This window comes from Ambystoma mexicanum, chromosome 7p (assembly GCF_040938575.1).
Source record: "Ambystoma mexicanum isolate Mex_15411 chromosome 7p, UKY_AmexF1_1, whole genome shotgun sequence".
NCBI classification, from domain to species: Eukaryota; Metazoa; Chordata; class Amphibia; order Caudata; family Ambystomatidae; genus Ambystoma; species Ambystoma mexicanum.
The window spans coordinates 695,111,775-695,132,817 of NC_090939.1; the positions used below are offsets into that span (position 1 = coordinate 695,111,775).

Sequence of the window (21,043 nt, forward strand, 5' to 3'; positions counted from 1 at the left end):
GCTATCTCAGGATCACACCATTATTCAAACCCCGAAAACCTTTGTCTACAGAGTGCAATGGGGCTCTCAACCCATTAGCCCATGCAAGGACCCTACTGTGGGATATATCCTCCATCTCATACTCTCAATACTCCGGGATGAACTTGAACAGAGTGAGTATATGCCAAAGAGCCCTCTCATAGCGCCCTACAATGGCTGCTGTATTAGAGGACCTCCCGGCCAAGGATGCCGGCCAGCTTGCGAGATTCCAGGGCGGTTAAAGACTCCAGAACTATGCCTCACTGCACTTACTATGACGCAGTCTAGTAGTAGCCACTCCCTGAAATGGACAGGCACTGATTCGCGAGCCTTACATTTCTTATCCAGCTGATTGGAGCCCAAGGGTGTCAATGATGGGGCTTGGAAACCTGCTGGTCCAATTTCCAAACACTGGGTATGATTGAGACCAACAATGCAGATTTACATGCCCTCTTCAATTTTGCAGGAAATAAGACAATGCAGAGCAGCAGGTGTGTGTCCCAGTCTTATTTTGTTCACTAAAATGTGACTGTATATGCGTACATAGAGTAATGTTGTACATACCAGAGTGGCCAATCTATTGTTTGACAAACTCTTGTGAGTGTTAATTGTACATTACACCAATCACCTGATCTCCTTAGTAAGCCTTGCTCCTCTGCCTCGCGACACATGGGCTGTGCCATGCATGGGCTTGGGAGGGCTGAAGCCCTCCCACTTTGATGCAGCAGTCATCAATATGCTGTGAGACCCAGCCCAGGCTCAGATGGCAAAAAGCTGTCACATTTTGTCCTCGCAGAGAGCGGTGTATTTATTTACTTTTAAACTTTAAAAGTAAGTAAATTCCCCGCTCTCCAAGGTGAGAAAATAGTCTTACCGTGACTGAGGCCTCAGCAAACGTACTGAGGACAAATGCATGCCAAGGGGATATCATCAATAGACTTTTTGTGGAAGCTAAAGGCTTAACTGCTGTGCTCAACTTTTAGTTGGTCCATGCCCCCATGGCTTAGCTTTCCTTTGTTTAACCAAATAGCCTGTGAAATGAATTGGTGTAGACAGGGAAGGGTGTAAGAGGGAAGAGAAACTGGCAAAAAAAAAAAAGCTTTTTTGTTTGTGTGTATGTTGCATGCATGTGAGGGTGTGTCGAAGTGCATGCTTGTATGAGAGGGGTAATGCATACATATGAATACATTACATGCATTGTGAATGGTGTACATGGGTGCAAGTGTGCTTGTGAATGCAGTGTGAATGTTCTGGGTGCTCGTGTGAATGACAGAAGCTGTATGGGTGTGTGTGCTAGGCTCGGACTGGGGTATATAAAATTGTCTCTGGCACCAATGAAAACGTGACCCACAGTTGCAAATGACAATTCCGTTTGCGACAGACTGAATAGTACCCAAGGGGGAGTTTCTTGATAAAATGGGATGCAACTTGTGCATTTTAAAGAATATGTATCCAGCAACACTGGCCAATCGAATGAGCCGACGGGGGCAAAAAAGTCACAGCAAAAATGCTGTGGTTTGACCCGTTAAAGGTGTACCCCATCACACCATTTAAGGGGAGCAGGGGTTTGCCCCACTCCCCTTAAATGGTATAAGGGTCCTGGGATTGCAGGGGTGTCGCCTGCACCCTTTACATGGATTGCAGCGGCAAAAGCACAGCCTTTTTGACAATATTTTGTGTCCACTGCCATTTTTGCTGTGATTTTAACACATGGAACCGTCAAAACTAAAAACTGCATAGTAAAGTAACTCAAACTGGCCCACATTGGCCAAAAAGTGGCCTTTGACTAAACAAATTAAAAAATACATACATGCCACAGTAGCGTTTCGTGTTTTTGGTTCAGGCATTGCCCTATTGCCTTATAGGCCAGCCCAAGCCTGGTGCACGCATTGGAGCATGACTTTTTTGCCAGGAGCATAGCTTGTTTTACTGGAATTTGTGGGCAAAGCCAACTTGAATGTTATTTGAGGGAGGGGTTGCAGTAGGGGAACCATGGGGCTGGCTGGGTCCTACTGTGGCATAGAATGTTGTAGCTTTGTGAGTTTTCTTACTTTGTGCAGCCCGTAAAGCAATGTTTTCTTACTGTTGCATGCTACATTTTTACTGGCATTAGGGGGCAAATGCAACATGAGTGTTCTTTTATGTTTATTTTTTTTTATAGCTTTAGCCACAGCACTGTACAGAGAACATATTTATATAAAATGATCACCCAACCGAAGTTGGTACTCATTTATGGACCTCAGAAGGATAAAAGGCTGAGTGGGCCTTGCACATGTGACCTGCAGATCACACATGGCACAGCGAAGGGCTCAACCCGCTGAGCTATTGTACCAGCTAAGGCCTGTTTTCTTATTGAGTCATGTTTTTTTTTTTTTTTAACTGGCATTAAGGCAAATCCAACAAGAGCATGCTCTTACGTGGGGATACGGCATCAGAGCAGCATTAACATGTTTTGTTATAGTATCATTGCTGGCATTATGGGCAGCGCAAACATGAGAATTTTCTGATGTGGGAATAATGAATAGTTACTCACAGAAGTGACTAAGATACTCTTAGTCCACAGTCCCATTTCCTCCATACTGCATGGGCGTCCCTCGATAGGGACAGGAGACAACCTTTTTCACCAGAAAAAAATAAATAATCTTCCCCTTTAAATTTAGAGACGTACAGGGGCACGGCCCTGGGAGCATGTGCTCCCGACTCTGCCCATTGGCGCCACTACTCAGTCCCCATTGACACGTCGACAATATTAACATTGCCTAATGACACCAGTATTATTAGGGGAGGTTGGTGGGACGTATGGAGGAAAGGGGACTATGGACTAAGAGTATGTTAGTCACTACGGTGAGTAACTTACTCTTCCCGTCCTCTTTCCTCCATTCTACATGGCCGATTACAATTGAATGTGGCCCCAGGGTGGAGAGGAGACCCCCCTAGGTGAACAAGTTCCTTAGAACCGCCTGTCCGAAAGCCGCGTCTGATTTAGAGCCGACGACCAAACAGTAGTGCTTACAGAAAGCCAAAGGGGTGGCCCATGTGGCCGACCTGCTGCTGACCTGCCACGGGACCTGCGGCAGGAAGGCCACGGCCTTGGCTCCAACAGCGTGGGCGTGCATGTTAGCTGCAAGTGGTTTGTGCTGCCCCTCATAGGCCTCGTTGATGGCCGAACCATCAACCTTGCTATGGAGGCCTTAGATACACGATAACCGGGCCTTGACACCACCCCCAAGCACCCCCGACGGTGACAGAGCGTCTGACTTGCAGAAGCCCTTAGTACTATCCAGATAGAAATTTTCCGTGTGTCTGACATCCAGACAGTGCAGGACCCTCCGAGCATCGTTCTTGGGGTCGGCAAAAAACATATGTAGGACCATCTCCTTGTTCAGATGGAAAGCGGAGGCTACCTTGGGTAGGAACGCAGGGTGTGTACTCAGGACAACCATATCCTTGTGAAAAATAGTATAGGGTTTTGAAGCACCAACGCCTGGATCTCGCTGACTCTGCGAAGCAGAGGGGAGACCCACCAACAGAGCTGTTTTAATGGTGACCAGCCTGATGTCCGGGGATACCATTGGCTCAAATGGTTTGTGCGCCAAGGAGCCCAACACTACATTGAGGTCCCACACATGGTGTGGTTTCTTGATCGGAGGGCAGAGCCTGGAGAGGCCTGTCAAAAGTCGCTCACCTTCCCGAGCTGCTACAGACCCTTGAAGAGACCCCGTTTTGCCCATCTGCATTATCACGTGCGCCAGTGTTATAAGTACATTTGAGCAATAGGCTCCACTCACAGGGATTGGACTGCCTCTCAGTTAGGATTGTGTTTGATGCAGAAGGGACTAAAGACTATTTGCACTGCCCGTTTCCTTCCCCTTTTAGGTTGTGGACCCATTTCGTGCATTAATCCTTTAGACCCCATTGGTCTTGTATATATGTATATTGATAGGATTGTGTTGGCTTAGAAGTATTACTGTGATTTTATTTCTGTGTCGAAACTCACAGGCCTTGAAATAAATGTATTTGTATTTTTAATACATCTACACCTGACTGGGAGTGCTTTGTAAGTGTTCTTTACTCTGTGCTCATTGAGGTCTTTCAGTCACCCTCACCCCTCCCGTGACCTAGTCTTGGCCGACGCCAATGCTACCTTGATTGGTCTGGCTTGTCCAGAAGGATACCCTGTTCCAAGAAACTAGGCTGGCCTTCTGAACCTCTGCCCACCAGGTCAGAGTTCAGAAATCCGTCTCAACAGTACGCCTTGGGCGTGGCCTTCGTAAGGATAAAGAATTTGCAGTTTGCAAACTGTTTTTATTTTTATCGAACTCATCGGTGGTGGAGTGAAATGTCTCCACCCTCAAATGGGAGGTCCAATATGGGTTCCTGGACGTCTGGGTTAAACTTAGTATCCCAAAGCCAGGAAATCCGTGTCCGTGGCGATGCATATGGCCCGGCCTGAGGTGTCAATGTGGGCCATGGTGGACTCCATGATGTCTTGCGCCACCATTTTAGCCTCCGCCAGTCCCGCCTTGAAACAGGACTGCCTCTGCACCGGAAGTTCTGAAAGAAAGAAGGCTATTTCCCACCAAAGCCTCTGGTTAACAGCTGCCAGCATGGCATCCGTGTTGGATTGACGAAGATGCAGAAGCATAGGAATAAAGCTTCTTCCTGTACGCCTCCAAGGTCTTTTCCTCCTTGCCTAGCAGAGTCAAGGACGAGGTGGCCGAGGACAACCGTGGCTTTGAATAGAGTGACACTGCAGCAATCACCAAGAGTGTGGTTGAGGGTGGGCCGACAGCAAGAGTGGATCCCCTCCATTTGCCTATACCTGGCATCCAGGCGCCGGTTGACAGGCTGGGCCGAATGGGGCTTGAGCCACCCCTTTTTGGTCAAGGCGACAACGTCCTTAATCGCGATACCTGTGCTAGCCGCGGGGCATTGAGTGAGGACCTCAGCCAGGACATCCCCCTCCTCCAGTTGTTTGACTTCAGGTTGAGTAAGGCCCAAGTACTCTGCCAGACCTGCGAACTGTTCATGGAAGGCCTTGGCTGTTGATGGGGTGCCTGGTTCTTCTTCCTCGTCTGTGTCTACCAGGGTGTCCGGCTGGTCCGGACTGGGTGGAGGGGTGCTGGACGCCGAGGGCTAAGGTGTGGAGACCAGAGCCGGAGGCTTGTACAGAACTGTCTGAACTGTGGGAGGCAGGGGAGTCGGAATCGAATGAGCCGACGGGGGCAGCAGGGGCTGTAGCGCTAGAGCCATAGGAGGAATGACTATGGGCACAGGCGGAGGGGCTGGAGGGAGCATGTCCCCGATTACATCCCCAAAGACGGACCCCACCTGAGGAGATCTCATGAGCATGAGGAACTTTTCAAAGAACTTGTCCTCGCAGGCCGGTGGGGTGGCAGGCGATAATGACGGGGTAGTGGGCGACTGCTGGGGCCGGCGCGTACTCTGTAGCTGTTTGCAGTGTAAACCTGCCCTGCTCTGCTGATGGATAAACTGTAGGTAACATACCTGGTTGACACCAGTCCCACCTTGCAACTCATTCACCCACCTGCTCCGTTCCTCTGGGAGGTATTGGATGAGCGGCCATCTTGTCGAGCTGCATCCCACGTGCCGAAGTCGTGGTGCTTGGCTCACTGGGCCTGGCCTCCTCCAGGACTCTTGGCGATGGAGCACGAGACCTACACTGTACCTCAGGCCGTGGCCTGATAGGCGTGTCAAACTCGGCTGAGTTGCCGGTAGTGCTGCGTGCAGGCGCCCCCTCGGATATGTTGCCGGTACAAGGGTGTAGCCCCCCGGGTGTATGCCTGCTAAAAGAACCTTGCGGCCCCTCAGCACTGTCTCCGGAAGGATCTATAGACCGCTCGGCCTGGCGGCCGGTAGCTGAATTAGCCTCAGTATTCGTGCTGGTGCAAGAATCTGAGAGGTTCCTCCCGTCTGTACGTTTCCTTGGAAAGGAGTCGCCCTTGCGGGGTGCACTGGCAAAGAGCGGCGCTCCTTTGGGCCTTGACTTATGTCTGATGAAGTCCTTCAAGTCCTCTGGAGCTCCCTCCACTTAGCTAGTCTGTTCTTCAAAGCATGCAAACAAAGTGCATTGCACGCAGTGCAACCCTCCCATCCCTAGCGAGGGACGCCCATGCAGTATGTAGGAAAGGGGATGGGACGTAAGAGTATTGGCACATATAGGAGCAACATAATGGACATGTTTAGGCACAATCAGTAGGAACATGTTTTTTACACTTGCGGGGTACTGGCATACAGTGGGCAAAGGCATTATGAAAATGTGTTTTCAAAATGCTCCTGTGCATTGTTGATGACTTGCCATCTAATGGACTGTGGAAGTGTACTGTTTTTTTTTTTTTTTATTGATATAGTTGGAATATATCAGAATTTCATTCATAACATTAAAAATAAAACAATTCATATATCACGAATAGGCATGATATATAGTAATAAAAAATGCACATCACATACAATTTAGGAAAACATCACCATGATCACTATTTGATTAATTAAAGAAAAAATAGATATAACAAAAGTAGAGAAAGAACAATTGATATGCTGAACTGTACTCGATTTTCACAAGCCCAGTGGAATGACAACGTGGCTAACATATTTTTACTAAACAATCTGTCAGTATTATTGACATTGTTTCACACATTCTTTGAATCTTCAGTACTATATGTCTCTAAATCAAGTGTTATTAAATAATTTACAATTGCAATTCTATTTTTGTTAAGAGACGTGTTATACAAAGTAAGCCATAATTGTTCAGCAGTTGTAATAAGCAAACCCTCAAAGTGATGTTTAAAGTATTTTATGCGATGATTTAGCAGCATAGGGCACTTTGTTACTAAATGAGGTAATGTCTCTGCTTCACTTGGATCTTTACAAAAGCGACAGATGTTTTGCAGTAATGGAATTAATTTTCATTTAGCCAGAGTTGCCCTTGTATGCCAGACATCCAATCTAAATCTGATGAAAAGATCTCGAAATCTCGCATTTGGAAATTGCAACAGATACGATTGTGGTGTTCTGACTTTCTTAATTAAAGAACAAAAAAATTCTGAGTGCTTTGTTGCAAGACATTGAGATCTTGTTTGGATCCAATCTGAAAGCATTGTTTTTTCCTTAGCTTTTTCTGGGTTGTTAATCAGCAACTCCTCAGTGACATTTGATTCAAGTAGATACTTTTTAGTTTCTAATTGCCATTGTTTCATGTTTCTGTGAGTGGTTTCTTTCTTATACTTTGACAAAATGTTGAGTAGCGAGCCTCCCTTTGAGGCTATAATGCATTTTCGATAGAGACTGCAGACTTTCCACATGTACATAGCATACAGGGACGTTAGTCCTAGTTCATATCGGATCAAACACATTGGTACAGATTTGGGTAAACGCAATAAGTTTTTCCAAAACGAGCCTTCTATGGTTGTCCAGAAGGAAAAATCACGCCATGCTCTTGTGTCAGAGCCATATAGCACCGTCGGTATGGCTTTCTGGCAATAAAAAATTAAAGCTGGCTTCATGGAAAAATTGCCATATTTGTGGTTTAATATTCTTGCCTGTGATGTGGCTGTATTCATTTTGGTCCTGATTTCACTGTAGTACGGGGCATCAGAAATAACGTTGTTTACATTTAGGCCCAGATATTTATACTCTGATACAATTTCCAGAGGTTTCTTCTGTATGTGCCACAATTGTCGAATTTTTCGCTTTGCGTTGTTGGTAGCCACAATCATAATTTTGGATTTCTCTAAATTTATGGTCAGTTTATTCTTATTAACATAATCGTGTAATTGATCCAATAACATTTGAAGTCCTCTTGCTGTTTTTGCTAAAAGTACGAGATCATCAGCATAGAATAGGTAAGGTATCGTATAATCTAGCAAACGAGGAGAATCAGATGTTATGTTCATGAAGTGGTTCATTATATCAGATATGTAAAAATTAAACAAAGAGGAAGCCAACAAACAGCCTTGTTTCAATCCCTTATACGTATAGATGCATTTGGAAAGTTTTCCATCCATGGAGAGTATTATCTGGATCGAGGTGTCAGTGTGAAATTCTCGTATCCAATGCTGAAGATGAACAGGGCAATTGCTTTTCTGTAGTTTGTCAAAAAGAAGGTTTTTGGAAATTGAGTCAAATGCCGTTTGTAAATCAATGAAGGCCATGAATATTGGTTGTTTTAGTTGCCACTCTTTGTGTTTAATGGCATGGAGTATATGTAAATTAACAGATGTTCCAAGGCCAGCAATAAAACCTGTTTGGTATGGATCGTTAATGTTGGATTTATTTGACCACTCAACAAATTCGGCTAAGATTAGGCGGGCAAACAGTTTTCCAGGCACATCAAGTAGCGCTATCGGCCTGTAGCTTCTAGGATCTTGTCTATTATGTTTTTTGTATATGTGGAGAATAATGGATTTGCGCCACGACTGAGGTATTCGTTGAGATATAATTATTTGATTGAAAATGACTCTTAATATGTTGGCCCAGGCTTCTGGCTGGGATTTTAGCATGATGTTAGATAGTATGTCTAAAGCTCCAGGGCCAGACGGTCTGAGTTTTTTTATGTTCCTTAATATGTCGCTAGGATCTATTTCTAAATGAGTCAAGTTATATGGAGGCATGTAGGTGGGTTGGTTGGTCCATGGGAAGTCTGCATAGAATGAACTATAATATGCAACCCACACTTCCTCAGATACTGCATTAAGTTGTACAATAGATTGTTGGGGAGTATAGATGGTCTTAATTAGGCCCCAAATCATGGCTGAGCTTTTTGAGGCTATAGTTCGCAGCATTAACTGTGCATCTTTTAGTTGCATACTAGCTTTATGTCGTTTCAGCCAGTTGGTGTATCTATTTTTGATTTTTCTTTTTTGCAAGATTCTTTGATCTAATGTACTGTAAGTGTACTGTAAAATCCACCATTTCAACCCCGTAAACAATTTTCTCTGGGAGAGAACCCCTCTGAACCCACCTGGGTTGGTTTGCTCTCCCTTGCTACATTCGATAGCTCCTACAGATTCAGTCGGGACAGGACAAGCCCAGTTCCCTTTTCAAGCTCCCCTTAGGATGAGCCCTACTACATTAGCTGAAGGCCCCACTTGTTACATAATCCTTGATATGCCTCTGGTGAGCTGGGGATGAAAGATGCATCTAATGGGCCAAAGTAAGGCGTAATATGTACTCCGCCTACTGGGCTCCAAGTGGGGGTCAACAGCAAAATAATGACTCCACTCAATAACAGCTTTCAAAACTGCCATCCTGCCCCCCCCCCCCACCCCAAAATGTTATGCTGGCTCCGCCTCTGGTTAGACATTTTGTGTGAAACCTTTCCAGGTCCATGCAGGTTGGCTTCCCGAAACCCAACACCAAAAGTGGTTCTGAAAAACCAACATCAACCAATGATGCAGTCTGAGGATGGGTCCGACAGAGTTCATTGACAGCAGTTCCAAGGAGAGTTATCCTCCTGACGCCAGCACCTTTGTCATTGACTTAGTCAATGATGGCAGCATTTATGAGGCCACTTCATTTTCAATACTAGACCACCCCCCTCCCCCCAATCTGAGGCTAGTTTGTGGCACTGGACCCCTTACATTATGAAACATTTTCAGGCCTAGTTTCATCCTTACCAGCCTATCTCGTCATCTCACCATCAGCACTGCAGTACAGTTGGGCCTCCTTAATTGCCTAATCTCATTCATGCTTCTGCAGCCAGGCCAGGCCCCTCTTCTCAGCAGCCAGTCTCCTTGGGGTGAATAGAGCCAAGTCATATCACATCCCCCCTCAAAACCCCCTTCACCCCTCCCCACCCCAAGGGTACAGGCAGTACATACAAAATTCATAAGGGGATTCTTGGCAGATTAATTTCCTCAAGCATCTGGAAAACAGCTTAAAAAGAAACACTGCCCCGTGGCTAGCAAGCAAGAAAGAACCACACCAGCAGCAACTACCAAACAAACATACAGAGCTTTGCCAAACATCAGCAACCAAGTATCAACCGAGTCCAGTTCCTAATTACTCATTTACTTTCAAAGAGGTCCCACAGGATTTGATCTCATCCTTCATAAATAAACTCAAATCTACTTGATCTAGCTAAGATGTATTTCCAGAACTTGTAGTTCAAGCTCACCCTGTGGCTTTGACGCAACATTCTTTGTAAATCTATCTATTATTAGAAAAAGTAGCCCAGTTCACCAAACAGGTTCTGTAGACGATGATAACACTCATCAATTGTTGAAAATCAATTATCCTGTAGGTCGTGGTTCTGATTTGCGTATCCAGTGATGGGCTTTGCACCCAGAAGTAAACTGCACTGAAAATGGGCATGTTTGTCTCGCTGACATAACCCGGAGCACATGTTGGGGGAAGGGGCGAGTGAGGGAGGGGAAGCGAGAGTGGATATGCTGCTGCATACCGGGACGGTCTGTGCTCTCTAACCCATCTGTTGCCTCACCCTGACGTGGTGTAGTTCACTGTGGTGCAAATATCTTAGGAACCAGCACACTAGGACCTTACATACATACAGATATATATATATATATATATATATATATACACAAGGAACCGTCCCTTTAGGTCTCACATCCACTACCAGAAAAAAGTTCTCTTGACCCCACAGAATTGGGCAATTATTGTCCTATAAACAGGCCTACCTTGGTTGACCAAGATCCTGGAGAAGGTAGTGCAAAAACAATTAACATACTTCATAGGATAATCCTGGATCAATTCCAATCAGGTTTTCGCCCCAAACATGGAAAAGAAACAACTTTGGTCTCTGTGGGACAACCTCTTATACTATTCTGATCAGGGCTATCAGTCTCTACTGGTCATGTTAGATTTGTCTGCCGTGTTTGACACAGTGGACCATTTTACCCTTCATTCAAGACTGGCAGACACAACTGGGGTGGATTACCCCGTACGAGAAAGGTTTCGTAGATGTCTTTCAGAGAAAACGCAAATGGTGAAAACTGGCCACCTCTCCTATACCCCACCCAAGGATACCTGTGATGTTCCACAGGGCTCTTCGTTGTCACTGCTCCTCTTTAATATTCATCTTCCGTTGATGTCCTGTATTCTGAACTTTAATATTGGAGTTTCACCCTTATGCTGATGATGCCCTACTGTATTTGAAAGTTTCTGGCCCCCCAAGAGACATTTGAAAAGCGTCAGCTCTTATTGGTGGAGGTTAAAGGTTGGCTGACTGATAGCCAACTTAATAAAGCCGAGATTATGTGCCTGGGACCAAACACACATTAAATGACTTGTTACAGCAACCTAGACCTACATTTGAGGGCCTTCCAAATGCCAAAAAAAGAAAAAGACTAAATCATAAACCTTGGAACCATCTGGGACCCTGAATGTAGGTGGACTTCATGAGTGAGTGGTCAAATCAGTTTTTTTCTGCCTTTGAATACTGAGATGATTCTTTCTCTGTTACGAGATTCATGCAATATTGGTTGGAGGATTGTTGAATGATATCCTTGACTATTCAAATGCATTATACACAGTACTTCGCAAACTACCTTTTACATAGACTTCAGATCACTCAAAATACTGCCATTTGTCTAATTTCTAATGTACCTAAATTCTTCCCCATTTATAATCTTAGACGATCTTTGCATTGGCTAACAGTATCTCATTACTTTTAAGATACTTATTTTAGTGTATCAACAGTTTAGTACCACAGCATTTAAAAAAGGTAACATTTATTTATACCAACCATCTCACCTCTTTGCTCAAGCCAGTCACTTCTTTTAGCTATCCTCCCCTCCCCCCCTCGCATTGCACCACTAAGGGAGATCAATGCTATTCCATTGCTGGATCTCACTTTTGGAACAATCTCCCAATCCAGCTTCAATCTAGGACCCCCTTCCTAGCATTAAGGAGAAACCTTAATACTTTGCTTTTCTTCTAATCTCAACTGTGCAATTTCATGTCAAATCCATCCCTATACAATTTATTCTTACTATCTGCGCCCAGACGCAATTAATTTTGCTTGGTACCCTATCTGGGTTTTGTGTTATACAAATAATTCAAATCAACCAATTCTTCTCCATAAATTCACTCTTCCACACAGCAAAGGAATCTGGGAAGCAGCAGGGCAGAAGATCAATCCCCTTAGAGAGGCAGTCTGTTCAGGCTCTCTGGATCAATAGGACAAAAAAGTGTAATGTTCTTAAGTCAATGGTATGGAAAAAATGTGTTTACAAAAAAGGTTACAGCCGTATCCAGGCAGATGGGAGTGAATATTATAAAACGTTTGAATCCATCTATTAAACACCCAATACTGTACATGTAGGTTGTGGGAGTCACCCAAGTAGACTACCAAGGCATCTTTTCAAAGCAATTATTTGATGCATAAACAGCCGAGAAACGAGCAGCAAGAGAAGTGAATAGATTAGTGGGACAAAGATTCCCCCAATTAAAAACAAGAGCTTAGCGCTGCAAGAATCTCAGAATTGTACAACAGAAGACAGGGACCCCGGTATGAACGCCAGTGGAAGCATATGTTGGTGACAGAGCTGGCACTTAGGTGGAGTCACGTCGGCACACAGGCTTTCACAATTTTCCTTTTCTTTGTAAAACAGGTTCCACAAGTTTTGTTATCCCTGGGAGGAAATGGGGCTGGATTAACAGTGACACTATTCTATTAATGTTGCACATTTACTACATAAACTGCACTATGTAAATACCAATAGCAGATAAAAGCCCATTTGCTCAATTCCCAGAAAGTTTTTAAAATAATGTACTACCTCCTGAAGAAGTCCTTCGGTTGAGGGTGTCATATGAAGGCAAGTGAAGTATGCTTGATGGTAATACAGATTTCTACTGACATCTGGATGGTTTAGGCAAGATGTAATGAGAGCTACGGCTTCTGTGGTTCGCTCACAAGCAATCAGATATCTTACACGCAGTTCAAAGAACAGTTGATTTTCTGAGCTCAAATAGTTGTTTACTGCAAGAAAATAAGAATAAATTAAGGCGATACAGGTTCAGTACATTAAGCAAAAACTATTTAATTGGAGTACACAAGAAAATGATAACTTTAATGTCAATGGAGGATTTAAAAAATGTTCTAACAATTCGACAGACGCATAAAATTTTTCTCTTTTTAAGTGTAGGTTTCACTATACTTTTACTATTAAAGAGGAACCAGGAATAAGACACGGACACAGAGGACTCATTTAAACAATAAAGGGGCTGGAAAATGCCTCACCGTCTCTAATCTAGGAGGTATTCCCCTCCTCAACCAAAATTAAGGGTCTGTTCTGTGTCAAGATGTCCAAAGCAAAAATGTGTGCACAAATCCTATCCTAGCCCATGCATTCTAAAACTAAAAAAGTGCACAAATGTTCAACTTTAACAAAAAATATAATTCAACACAAGTTCCAAATGGATAATGTTCACAGTTCCTGGGAATGGCTCCATTCCGCAGGTTTCTCACCACCAAAACAAAAGTTCCAAAGAAAAACCAAGTTCTTTAAGGCCCAAGAGAATGACTCTCTCCTCTTTGTGTTACAATCCACTGCAGTGGAAAATAACTCCCTTCCCCAAGTCCTTTCCACAAACACTAATTCAAAAACCCCAAGGGCATGACTCTTCCATGGAATTCTCTTTTTAAACTAACAATTTGGGTGCAGGTCTCAGACTCACAAGAAACCTAATATACCCTCCCGCCAGGCTCCCTCATGTAACTGCTTTACACAATTTAGTAATCGTACAAAAATGTCGACCTGGGAACTGACGGCCGAAAATGGCGACTTTTCTTTTTAGCCCCCCTCTTACACATAACCCGATATATATATATATATATATATATCGGGTTAAGTGTATAATAATACGGGGGATGCAGGGGGTTCTCCCCCGCATAAATGTGGTGTAAAGGGTTAACAAAAAATCGTCATTTTTCGGCCGTCGCAGTGATCACATAGATCCCACAATTTAGGTGCGGCTACCAAATTCGCAAGACAGCAGTTATACTCTCCTGCTAGGCTTGCTCTTTATTCCTTTATGCAATATGGGTGTGGATCCCACTCCAGCCATTGTTAAGGATTTCAATCAGCCAATACACCCGGGTCTCAGCCTAGCATGCAATGCACAAATGAAATACTTATTTATTTTTTCTATAGGTTCAATATTCTGAGTGATATACCACTCATATCACACCCCTCCTCAAAATACCCCCAGGTCACAATGGACCAGGAATCAGGCTGGTTGGTAAAGGTAATATTTATTTATTTAAAATTCAAATCAAACAGTTTTAATATATGGCGCAGCAATCACCAATGTGGTGACAATACAATCAGAAAAGTAGATAATGCAGATGAATTCACTTTTTAGCACACAGAATATAAAAACAGAGAAAAGAACAGTTTTCACTTGTGAAAAGATAGCGCTTTAAGATGTTCCCCTGCAAATTTCTCAACTCACAAAGAAGCAATTCTACACAGATGTAAGTAAGCAGCAGGTATTCAGGAAGAACAGTGTACAGGGTTTGAATGCAATCTTCCCTCCCCAAACAAGAGAGAAAAACGTTTTGGAAATTTACACTTTTTTTTTAAACCAATATTTTATTAGATTTTCAATTTATAACACAGAGCAGTAATGATAAAAAAACAGTTTGATAGAGTTCTTCCTACGTACATTCAACAAGAATAAGCGCTACAGTAGGTCCTCTCCTAAAGCCATTGAACAGTTAATAAACAAAGATCGATTATCCTCCCCACTACATTTGGCAACCTTATTACATAGTCCGATTTGGCTTGAGGTCGAATATGCAACATAAAGGGGGTACATTCGGGAAGTATTTTGCCCGCATCAATGGGTTCTAACTTAAGGTTCTCGTTTTGAAACTTCGCAATACATTGCCTTCCTTGCTTCATCTCCCCGTCAATGTTTTACTGAAGCGTTAATAAATTCGGACTACCTCTGAAGGCCTTGTAAATGACAACTCTGTTCAACTCCAGTGCTTAGGCCATGCTCTTTTGGTTTTGTTTCGAAAAGAAATTGTGCTTTTAACCGGCTTTATATCTACAAAATCTATTTCACTTACATACATTATATAGGATCGAGTTGTGTCTTAGTGACAGTCCATTCTAAGGCTGTTTTTCAGTCCGACATTACCATTTCGGTCTAGTTTCCATGTCTATTTTTGGTTCCAGGGCATATCCGCTATTACAGCATAGCTTTTGAGAACCTTGGACTCTTATGTTCTACCTTTTACTCATGTTCTTGTCTTACAGAACATTATAGTTCGCATTACCTCCATGAGGTTCCCCAATGCTCTCCCTCCCTCTCTCACCCCTCCTCTCTTACCCCTCCTGTTTTTTATTAGTCCCTCCACCTCTATACAATTCTCAAACCCCCTACAAGTATTATTTTATATTCCAGAGTCCAGGCTTTTACCGTGTTCTTCCCTTTCTTGACCACAGCGTCCCTTTATCTTTATTTTTGAGAGAGTTCAGGTTACGTGTGTTTCGGAACAGGCGAGGTTTGAAGAAATGGGCTTCTCTGTCCCGTACATGTTCATGAAATGGATTCCATATAGTTATGAATCTTAGGTATTTGCCGGTGTTGATAGTGCATATCTTCTCCATAGCCATCACCCCCCAGATCTTAAAGCACCAGCATGCGGAGATTGGACCTTCTTTGTTTTTCCAATTTTGTGCGAGAGTCATTCTAGCTGCTGATAGTAGATGGGTGATGAGTTTAGTTGTCGCTCCAGACATCACGTATTTCCCTTCTATAGGGACTCCTAAGAGGATTGTCTTCGGAGATCTTGGTAGATCCACCCCTGAGATGTCTTTTATGTAGCTTAGTATTTCCTTCCAGTAGGCAACTGCTTTAGGGCACGTCCACCACATTTGGAACAGGTCTCCCTTCTCACCGCAGTTTCGCCAACAGTTTGGTGAGTAGGACTTTGCAATTTTGTGGATGCGGTTCGGGGACATATACCATCTGAGGCACAATTTGTATGCAAATTCCTTTATTGTGGTGCATCTGGAGGTGCTGTGTGCACGTGCCCATATTTGGTACCATCCTCCTCCGTTAGTGATTCTTGCATATCTCTCTCCCAATTGTTTTGTGTGCGAGATGATTGGTTGGCAGGTCATTGGAGAGGAGTTTGTAGAGTCTGGAGACCCCTTTCCCGGTATTGCCTTCTTGAAGCGACATTTCTAGGCCTGATGGCGTCCTCGTGCCCGCTTTCTTCACCATTGGGTGTGTAATCCAGTGCCTGATTTGCGCATATCTATAGCGTTCGTTTTCCCCTATGTTGAATTTTAACTGTCAATCTGTGAAGAGCAGTGTAGCCCGCGTCTTTGTACATGTCTTTCAGTTGCATCGATTCTGCCCCTGACCAGCCCAACCAGTATCCCCGTTGGAGACCCGGCATGAAGTCCGGATTGCCCATCAGTGGCGTATATGGACTCATTCCACCAGGAATGCGTTTCTTTTTCCGGGCTTTGTCCCAGCTTAGTAAAGACCATTTCGTCATTTCTAGTAGAGCTTCTCGGCTGTTTCGGTTTTCTTTGCTCAGGCTCAAGAGGGCTATTAGGGGGACGAATGAGACTGATTGTTCGATTCTGCACCAACCTTTATGATCCTCTGGTTTCGCCCATCGCAGCACTGGTACTAGTTGTGCTGCCATAATGTATCTGTCAATTTCTGGAACTCCCAGACCGCCCAGATGTGGGGAGCGCATTAGGATTCGTTCCTGAATTCTAGGTTTCTTATTATCCCATATAAATTTGAATATCGCATCTTGCAGTGCTCGGATCTTGGCTGGTGGTATTGGCACTGGCAATGAGCTTACCACATAGAGGAGGCGGGGGAGGATGGTCATTTTGACCGCTGTGATGCGGGGGAACCATGACAACTCCTGGGAGTCCCATCTGCACAAGTCTTCCTGTAGTTTCCACAGTGGCGTTATGTTTGTCTGATATAATTTGTGCGGATCCCTGGCAAGGTTAATTCCTAGATATTCCAGTTTGCCTTCAACCCAGCTCATCGGAAATGATCTCGCCAATGTCTCGATGTCCTCTCTTTGCTGTTATGTTCATAGCTTTCGATTTGGAGAAATTTATGGAGAACCCCGAGACTCGTCTAAATGACATTTGAAAAATGGCTTAGAAAAACAATGAAAAAAGTGTGCAACAATCCTTAAATTGATATAAATTCCTATGGAAGCAACACTGAAAAGATCCTAACAAACATAAGCTACAATATGAGCAACAGTACACACTTTAAATCAGAATGGAAGTTTGGAAATACTTTGAATGAGAAAACACGTGTAAAACTTTTGCAAAATTGCGAATTCCCGCGTAATTTTCACTATGCGATTTAAGAAAAATATGGGATGCGGGTTTAGGATAGGAATGTACCTAAATGTCTTAGTTGAAATGAAGTCTCTAGCTAACTTAAACCTATCAAATTGAGGAAGTTATAAGAGTTCCAACTAGAGGTGTTTTTGAAAATAAAGGCGCGGAAATGAACAGAACTCAGTTTTTACAATGACATTTATGCTCTAAACTAGAGTATTCAGGCTGGTTACCAGTTTGAAACACAGTAAGCTCCAGAGTGGTCAGCGGAAACCAATCCCAGCACCTCCGTGTCCGCTTTGAAGGACACAGTCTGATTACCCGTGGGATGATTAAGGGTTTGGGATTCCACAAGACAAAAGTATTTTAAAGAAATGATCACTAGCACAATGAATCAAAGCAATGTTTCAAGACTGGTGTGACAATATTACAAGTTCTTAAGTTAAAGAGAGGATGGGTTATAGATTGGGATAAGACAAGTAAATATACTATGGGTTACTAGGATTCCTAGTGATACTTACAGTCCAATGTAATTTAAGATTGGATCGTCAGGTATGGTCATCACGGATCTGGTCTAGAGGCAGCAGGGCACCTCTGGCGGAATTGGATCAGCTGGGCGGTTCTGGTCAATTGGACCGGCACCTCAAACTGGACTGGATTGGCCGTTCTGGTTGCTGGACACTGTAAATCAGTGGGATGGCGAGTTTCAGCAGGCAAGCCTTAATGGTAGCAAGCCAGACTGGATCAAAATTGCTTCCCTGAATTTTGGGATGGTTCAGGATTTGGGCCTAGCTGGAAAAGAGTTCAGCAAATGCAGAGGCCTTGGTTTTGCAAAGTAGTCTGGATCAGGACAAGATGGAGAATTCTGGAACAGGATGAAGTCCGGAACAGAGCTTCCCGCGGAAATCAGGATGGAGTCAGGAATCATTGTCTGTTGTGAGGTTCCCCAATTTATCCTGCCAAGTGAAATCACTCAGTTTATGGTACGAGCGGGCTTCCAACCCACAAGGCTATGAGTGGTCAAAGGCACAGTTCCCTCCTTGCTGGTTGGATGACAGAAAGAGTGGTTATATTTTATGATGTGACGTGGGAAACTCCCACAGTTATTTGGACCAAAATTTAAATTTCCCACAATTACATATTTATACACTTATGCCCTCTAATAAAATCGGACACATACATTACATATTTTGAAGGTTACATTTACATCTAACTCCCAAGTCGGTGAGACCTGGTGTTGTCTTTCTATTCTATTAAATTTTGATCATCAAGTTTTGTCCTAACAATTCCTAATTCGGTACATATATGTGCAATCACTCCTAGAACATGGGTACACAATATTAGATTTACAGCATTAATAGTTTTGGCGCGATTAGTCTTTTTGCGTAACTTCAGTTCGTTACACAGTAAGAAATTCTACAAAGTCTTCACGTCTCAAATTCAGATTTCAATGTATGCACTTTTCATTCCTTTACTTATTTTTGCCGCCAAGTTAAATGTCATGAAGTTCTGTGGCAAAATAAGCAAATTAACTCCAAATCACAAGTCCGTTTTTTTCTTTCTTCACAAGTGAGCAAATGGCCAGTCCTTTGAAGTTCACTGAAAAGCCTCTCCCAACATGCTGTCCCTCCTCTGGGAGGATGGGTGTCCAAACCTTCTATTGTCTGTGCCTGAAGCAAAAACGAATCTCTAATGAGGGCCTTTGTTCCGAGTATGCAACGCCTCCCAATAGCAATTAGGCCTTTCTGCCAGCAGTGAAGTGTCAATCTGAAATGTCAACTTTCCCAGGCTGAGGACTGTCAAAGGAGAATTGTAACAGTTAATTAACTCAAGACTGGGATTTAACTTTAAGTTACCTACATCTTTCATTAAAACATAAAATTACAGTTTATAGGGGAATCTTACATTAGCCATCCTTTGACATTTTGAAAGAATTAAACCTTTAAACAAAAACATACTTTCAAAACAGGCGACTTTGCACTTCATTCCTGAAAAAGCACCTTAAACTGAGTCCTTTAAATCAGATTTTCCTCTGCAGCACATACACAATTTATTCAGCATTAGGTCTTCCATTGAGTGCTGGGATGTTAGCAGTTTTTGTAGTACCCTTTTAATATCAGTGATTCAATGGAAATAAATTGATCTAGCGCCAAAACCAGCACTTTTGAAGGTTGCAGAGCTACATTTTAAAAGGCATTTTCGGTTTTCAGCACAATCCTGCTGTTTTGCTCCATGTTGAATGTAAGAGAACCCACTGGCATGCTCCTGCAGTGAGAACTGTTTTTCACCCCCCCTGACAGTGTGTGGCAGGGTGTGCAGCTTTTTGTGGTTGTGACCCAAACGCAGTGTTGCGGATTTGTGCGTGCATTTTGTGCCGTTTCTTTCTCCATTTGTAAAGTGGGGCGCATTGGAATGGGTCAAAATATCCCACACCAGGTATAGTCTCCTGCCAGGTTCTCTGTTTATTCTTTTATTTCTTGTATTCACACACTTGCAATATTTTGTATTGTTTACATCAAAACACCAGGGCTCAAACCCAGTTTCATTTACTTCCTTTGTCACTTGTCAAAATACCTGGTATACTCCCCTGCCAGGTTCCCTTTGTATTCACACAGTTCTAATATTCTGTTTCACTTTCATCTAAGTAACGTATCTCAAACCCACTTTAAATGTTCCTGTGACCCAACATCCTTGCTCGGGGCCGTGGCTTGGCACCGAGCGGAATGGCGGGCTAATTCTCGCATAAAATCTAATATAGCAACCTTCAAAAAGTAATTTCTTTATTACCATTTGTTCATCTTGGAGCCTTTCAGAATGAGGTATGCCCAATTACTGTAGGACAAGATGTCTGGCGTGTTGCAGCCTGCAGTGTGATGGAGGCGGCGTGAGAGGGCCATAAAGCAGCGAGCTGGAGCGGCGGCAAGGCAGAGATTCCAGTCAGCTGCTGCCGCCTGCTGGTGGAAACGCTTTTCTCTCACAACACGGACCAACTCAACATATTGGAAACAACACTAAGTCTTCACATATTAGTGTTCCAGGTATTTCAAATGAACATTTGTTCTATACTTTTCACCAAGTTAACAGAGTGAAGTCATTGTGACTCCCAGAAGTGCTGTAAATGCTAAGTGCTCTTCTGCTGCGTCTTACAGACTCACTCTACTATGCTTCCTCATATTGCATGAAAAGTGTCTCATTCTTTAAGTCATTTTGGATGCTTTACCCTTAATTGCTTATTACTAAAATGAGGCTCTATAACATTAGAAAAGATATCGGGTTCCACATTATACCTCTCAAGCTTATCATTCACAGAACACCGCTATTATATAACTAGGGCTATATCCAAGAAAAACCTGGTGAAAGATTCTACCTAAACTGCCACCACGTTGAAAAGGCAAAAAAGTGATTCACCCAATCCTAATGAAGGTATGGACCCAGCCATGCTTGCCACTCTGACTGAAATTAGATCCTTAAAACCATTTATGGAGGCAAGTAACAACAAACTGCAATTTATGGATGATAAATGGTCATCTCTCGACTCTAGGATATCTGAAGTGAAGCGTAGAGTGAGCCACAGAGAGGATATCACGAATAAAGTTGTTAACTTGGAAATCTCAGTCAAAGTACTTCAAAATACATTCAGAAAACCTGGGGGTCACCCGACTCATGTAAGTGGCACTTCTCAGTACTTGATGGAGCTGCTG

General features: G+C 43.4%; 1 protein-coding gene across 3 annotated transcripts in view; it reads right to left on the bottom strand.

The window, feature by feature from the left end:
* The window catches only part of ZNF654 (zinc finger protein 654), a 389,308-nt gene that overhangs the window by 157,991 nt on the left and 210,274 nt on the right, over nt 1-21,043 (bottom strand). For all 3 annotated transcript variants that reach the window (XM_069636777.1, XM_069636778.1, XM_069636776.1), the window contains exon 5: nt 12,777-12,979. In XM_069636777.1, coding sequence (XP_069492878.1) covers nt 12,777-12,979 — 203 coding nt within the window. The remainder of the gene's footprint in view (nt 1-12,776; nt 12,980-21,043) is intronic.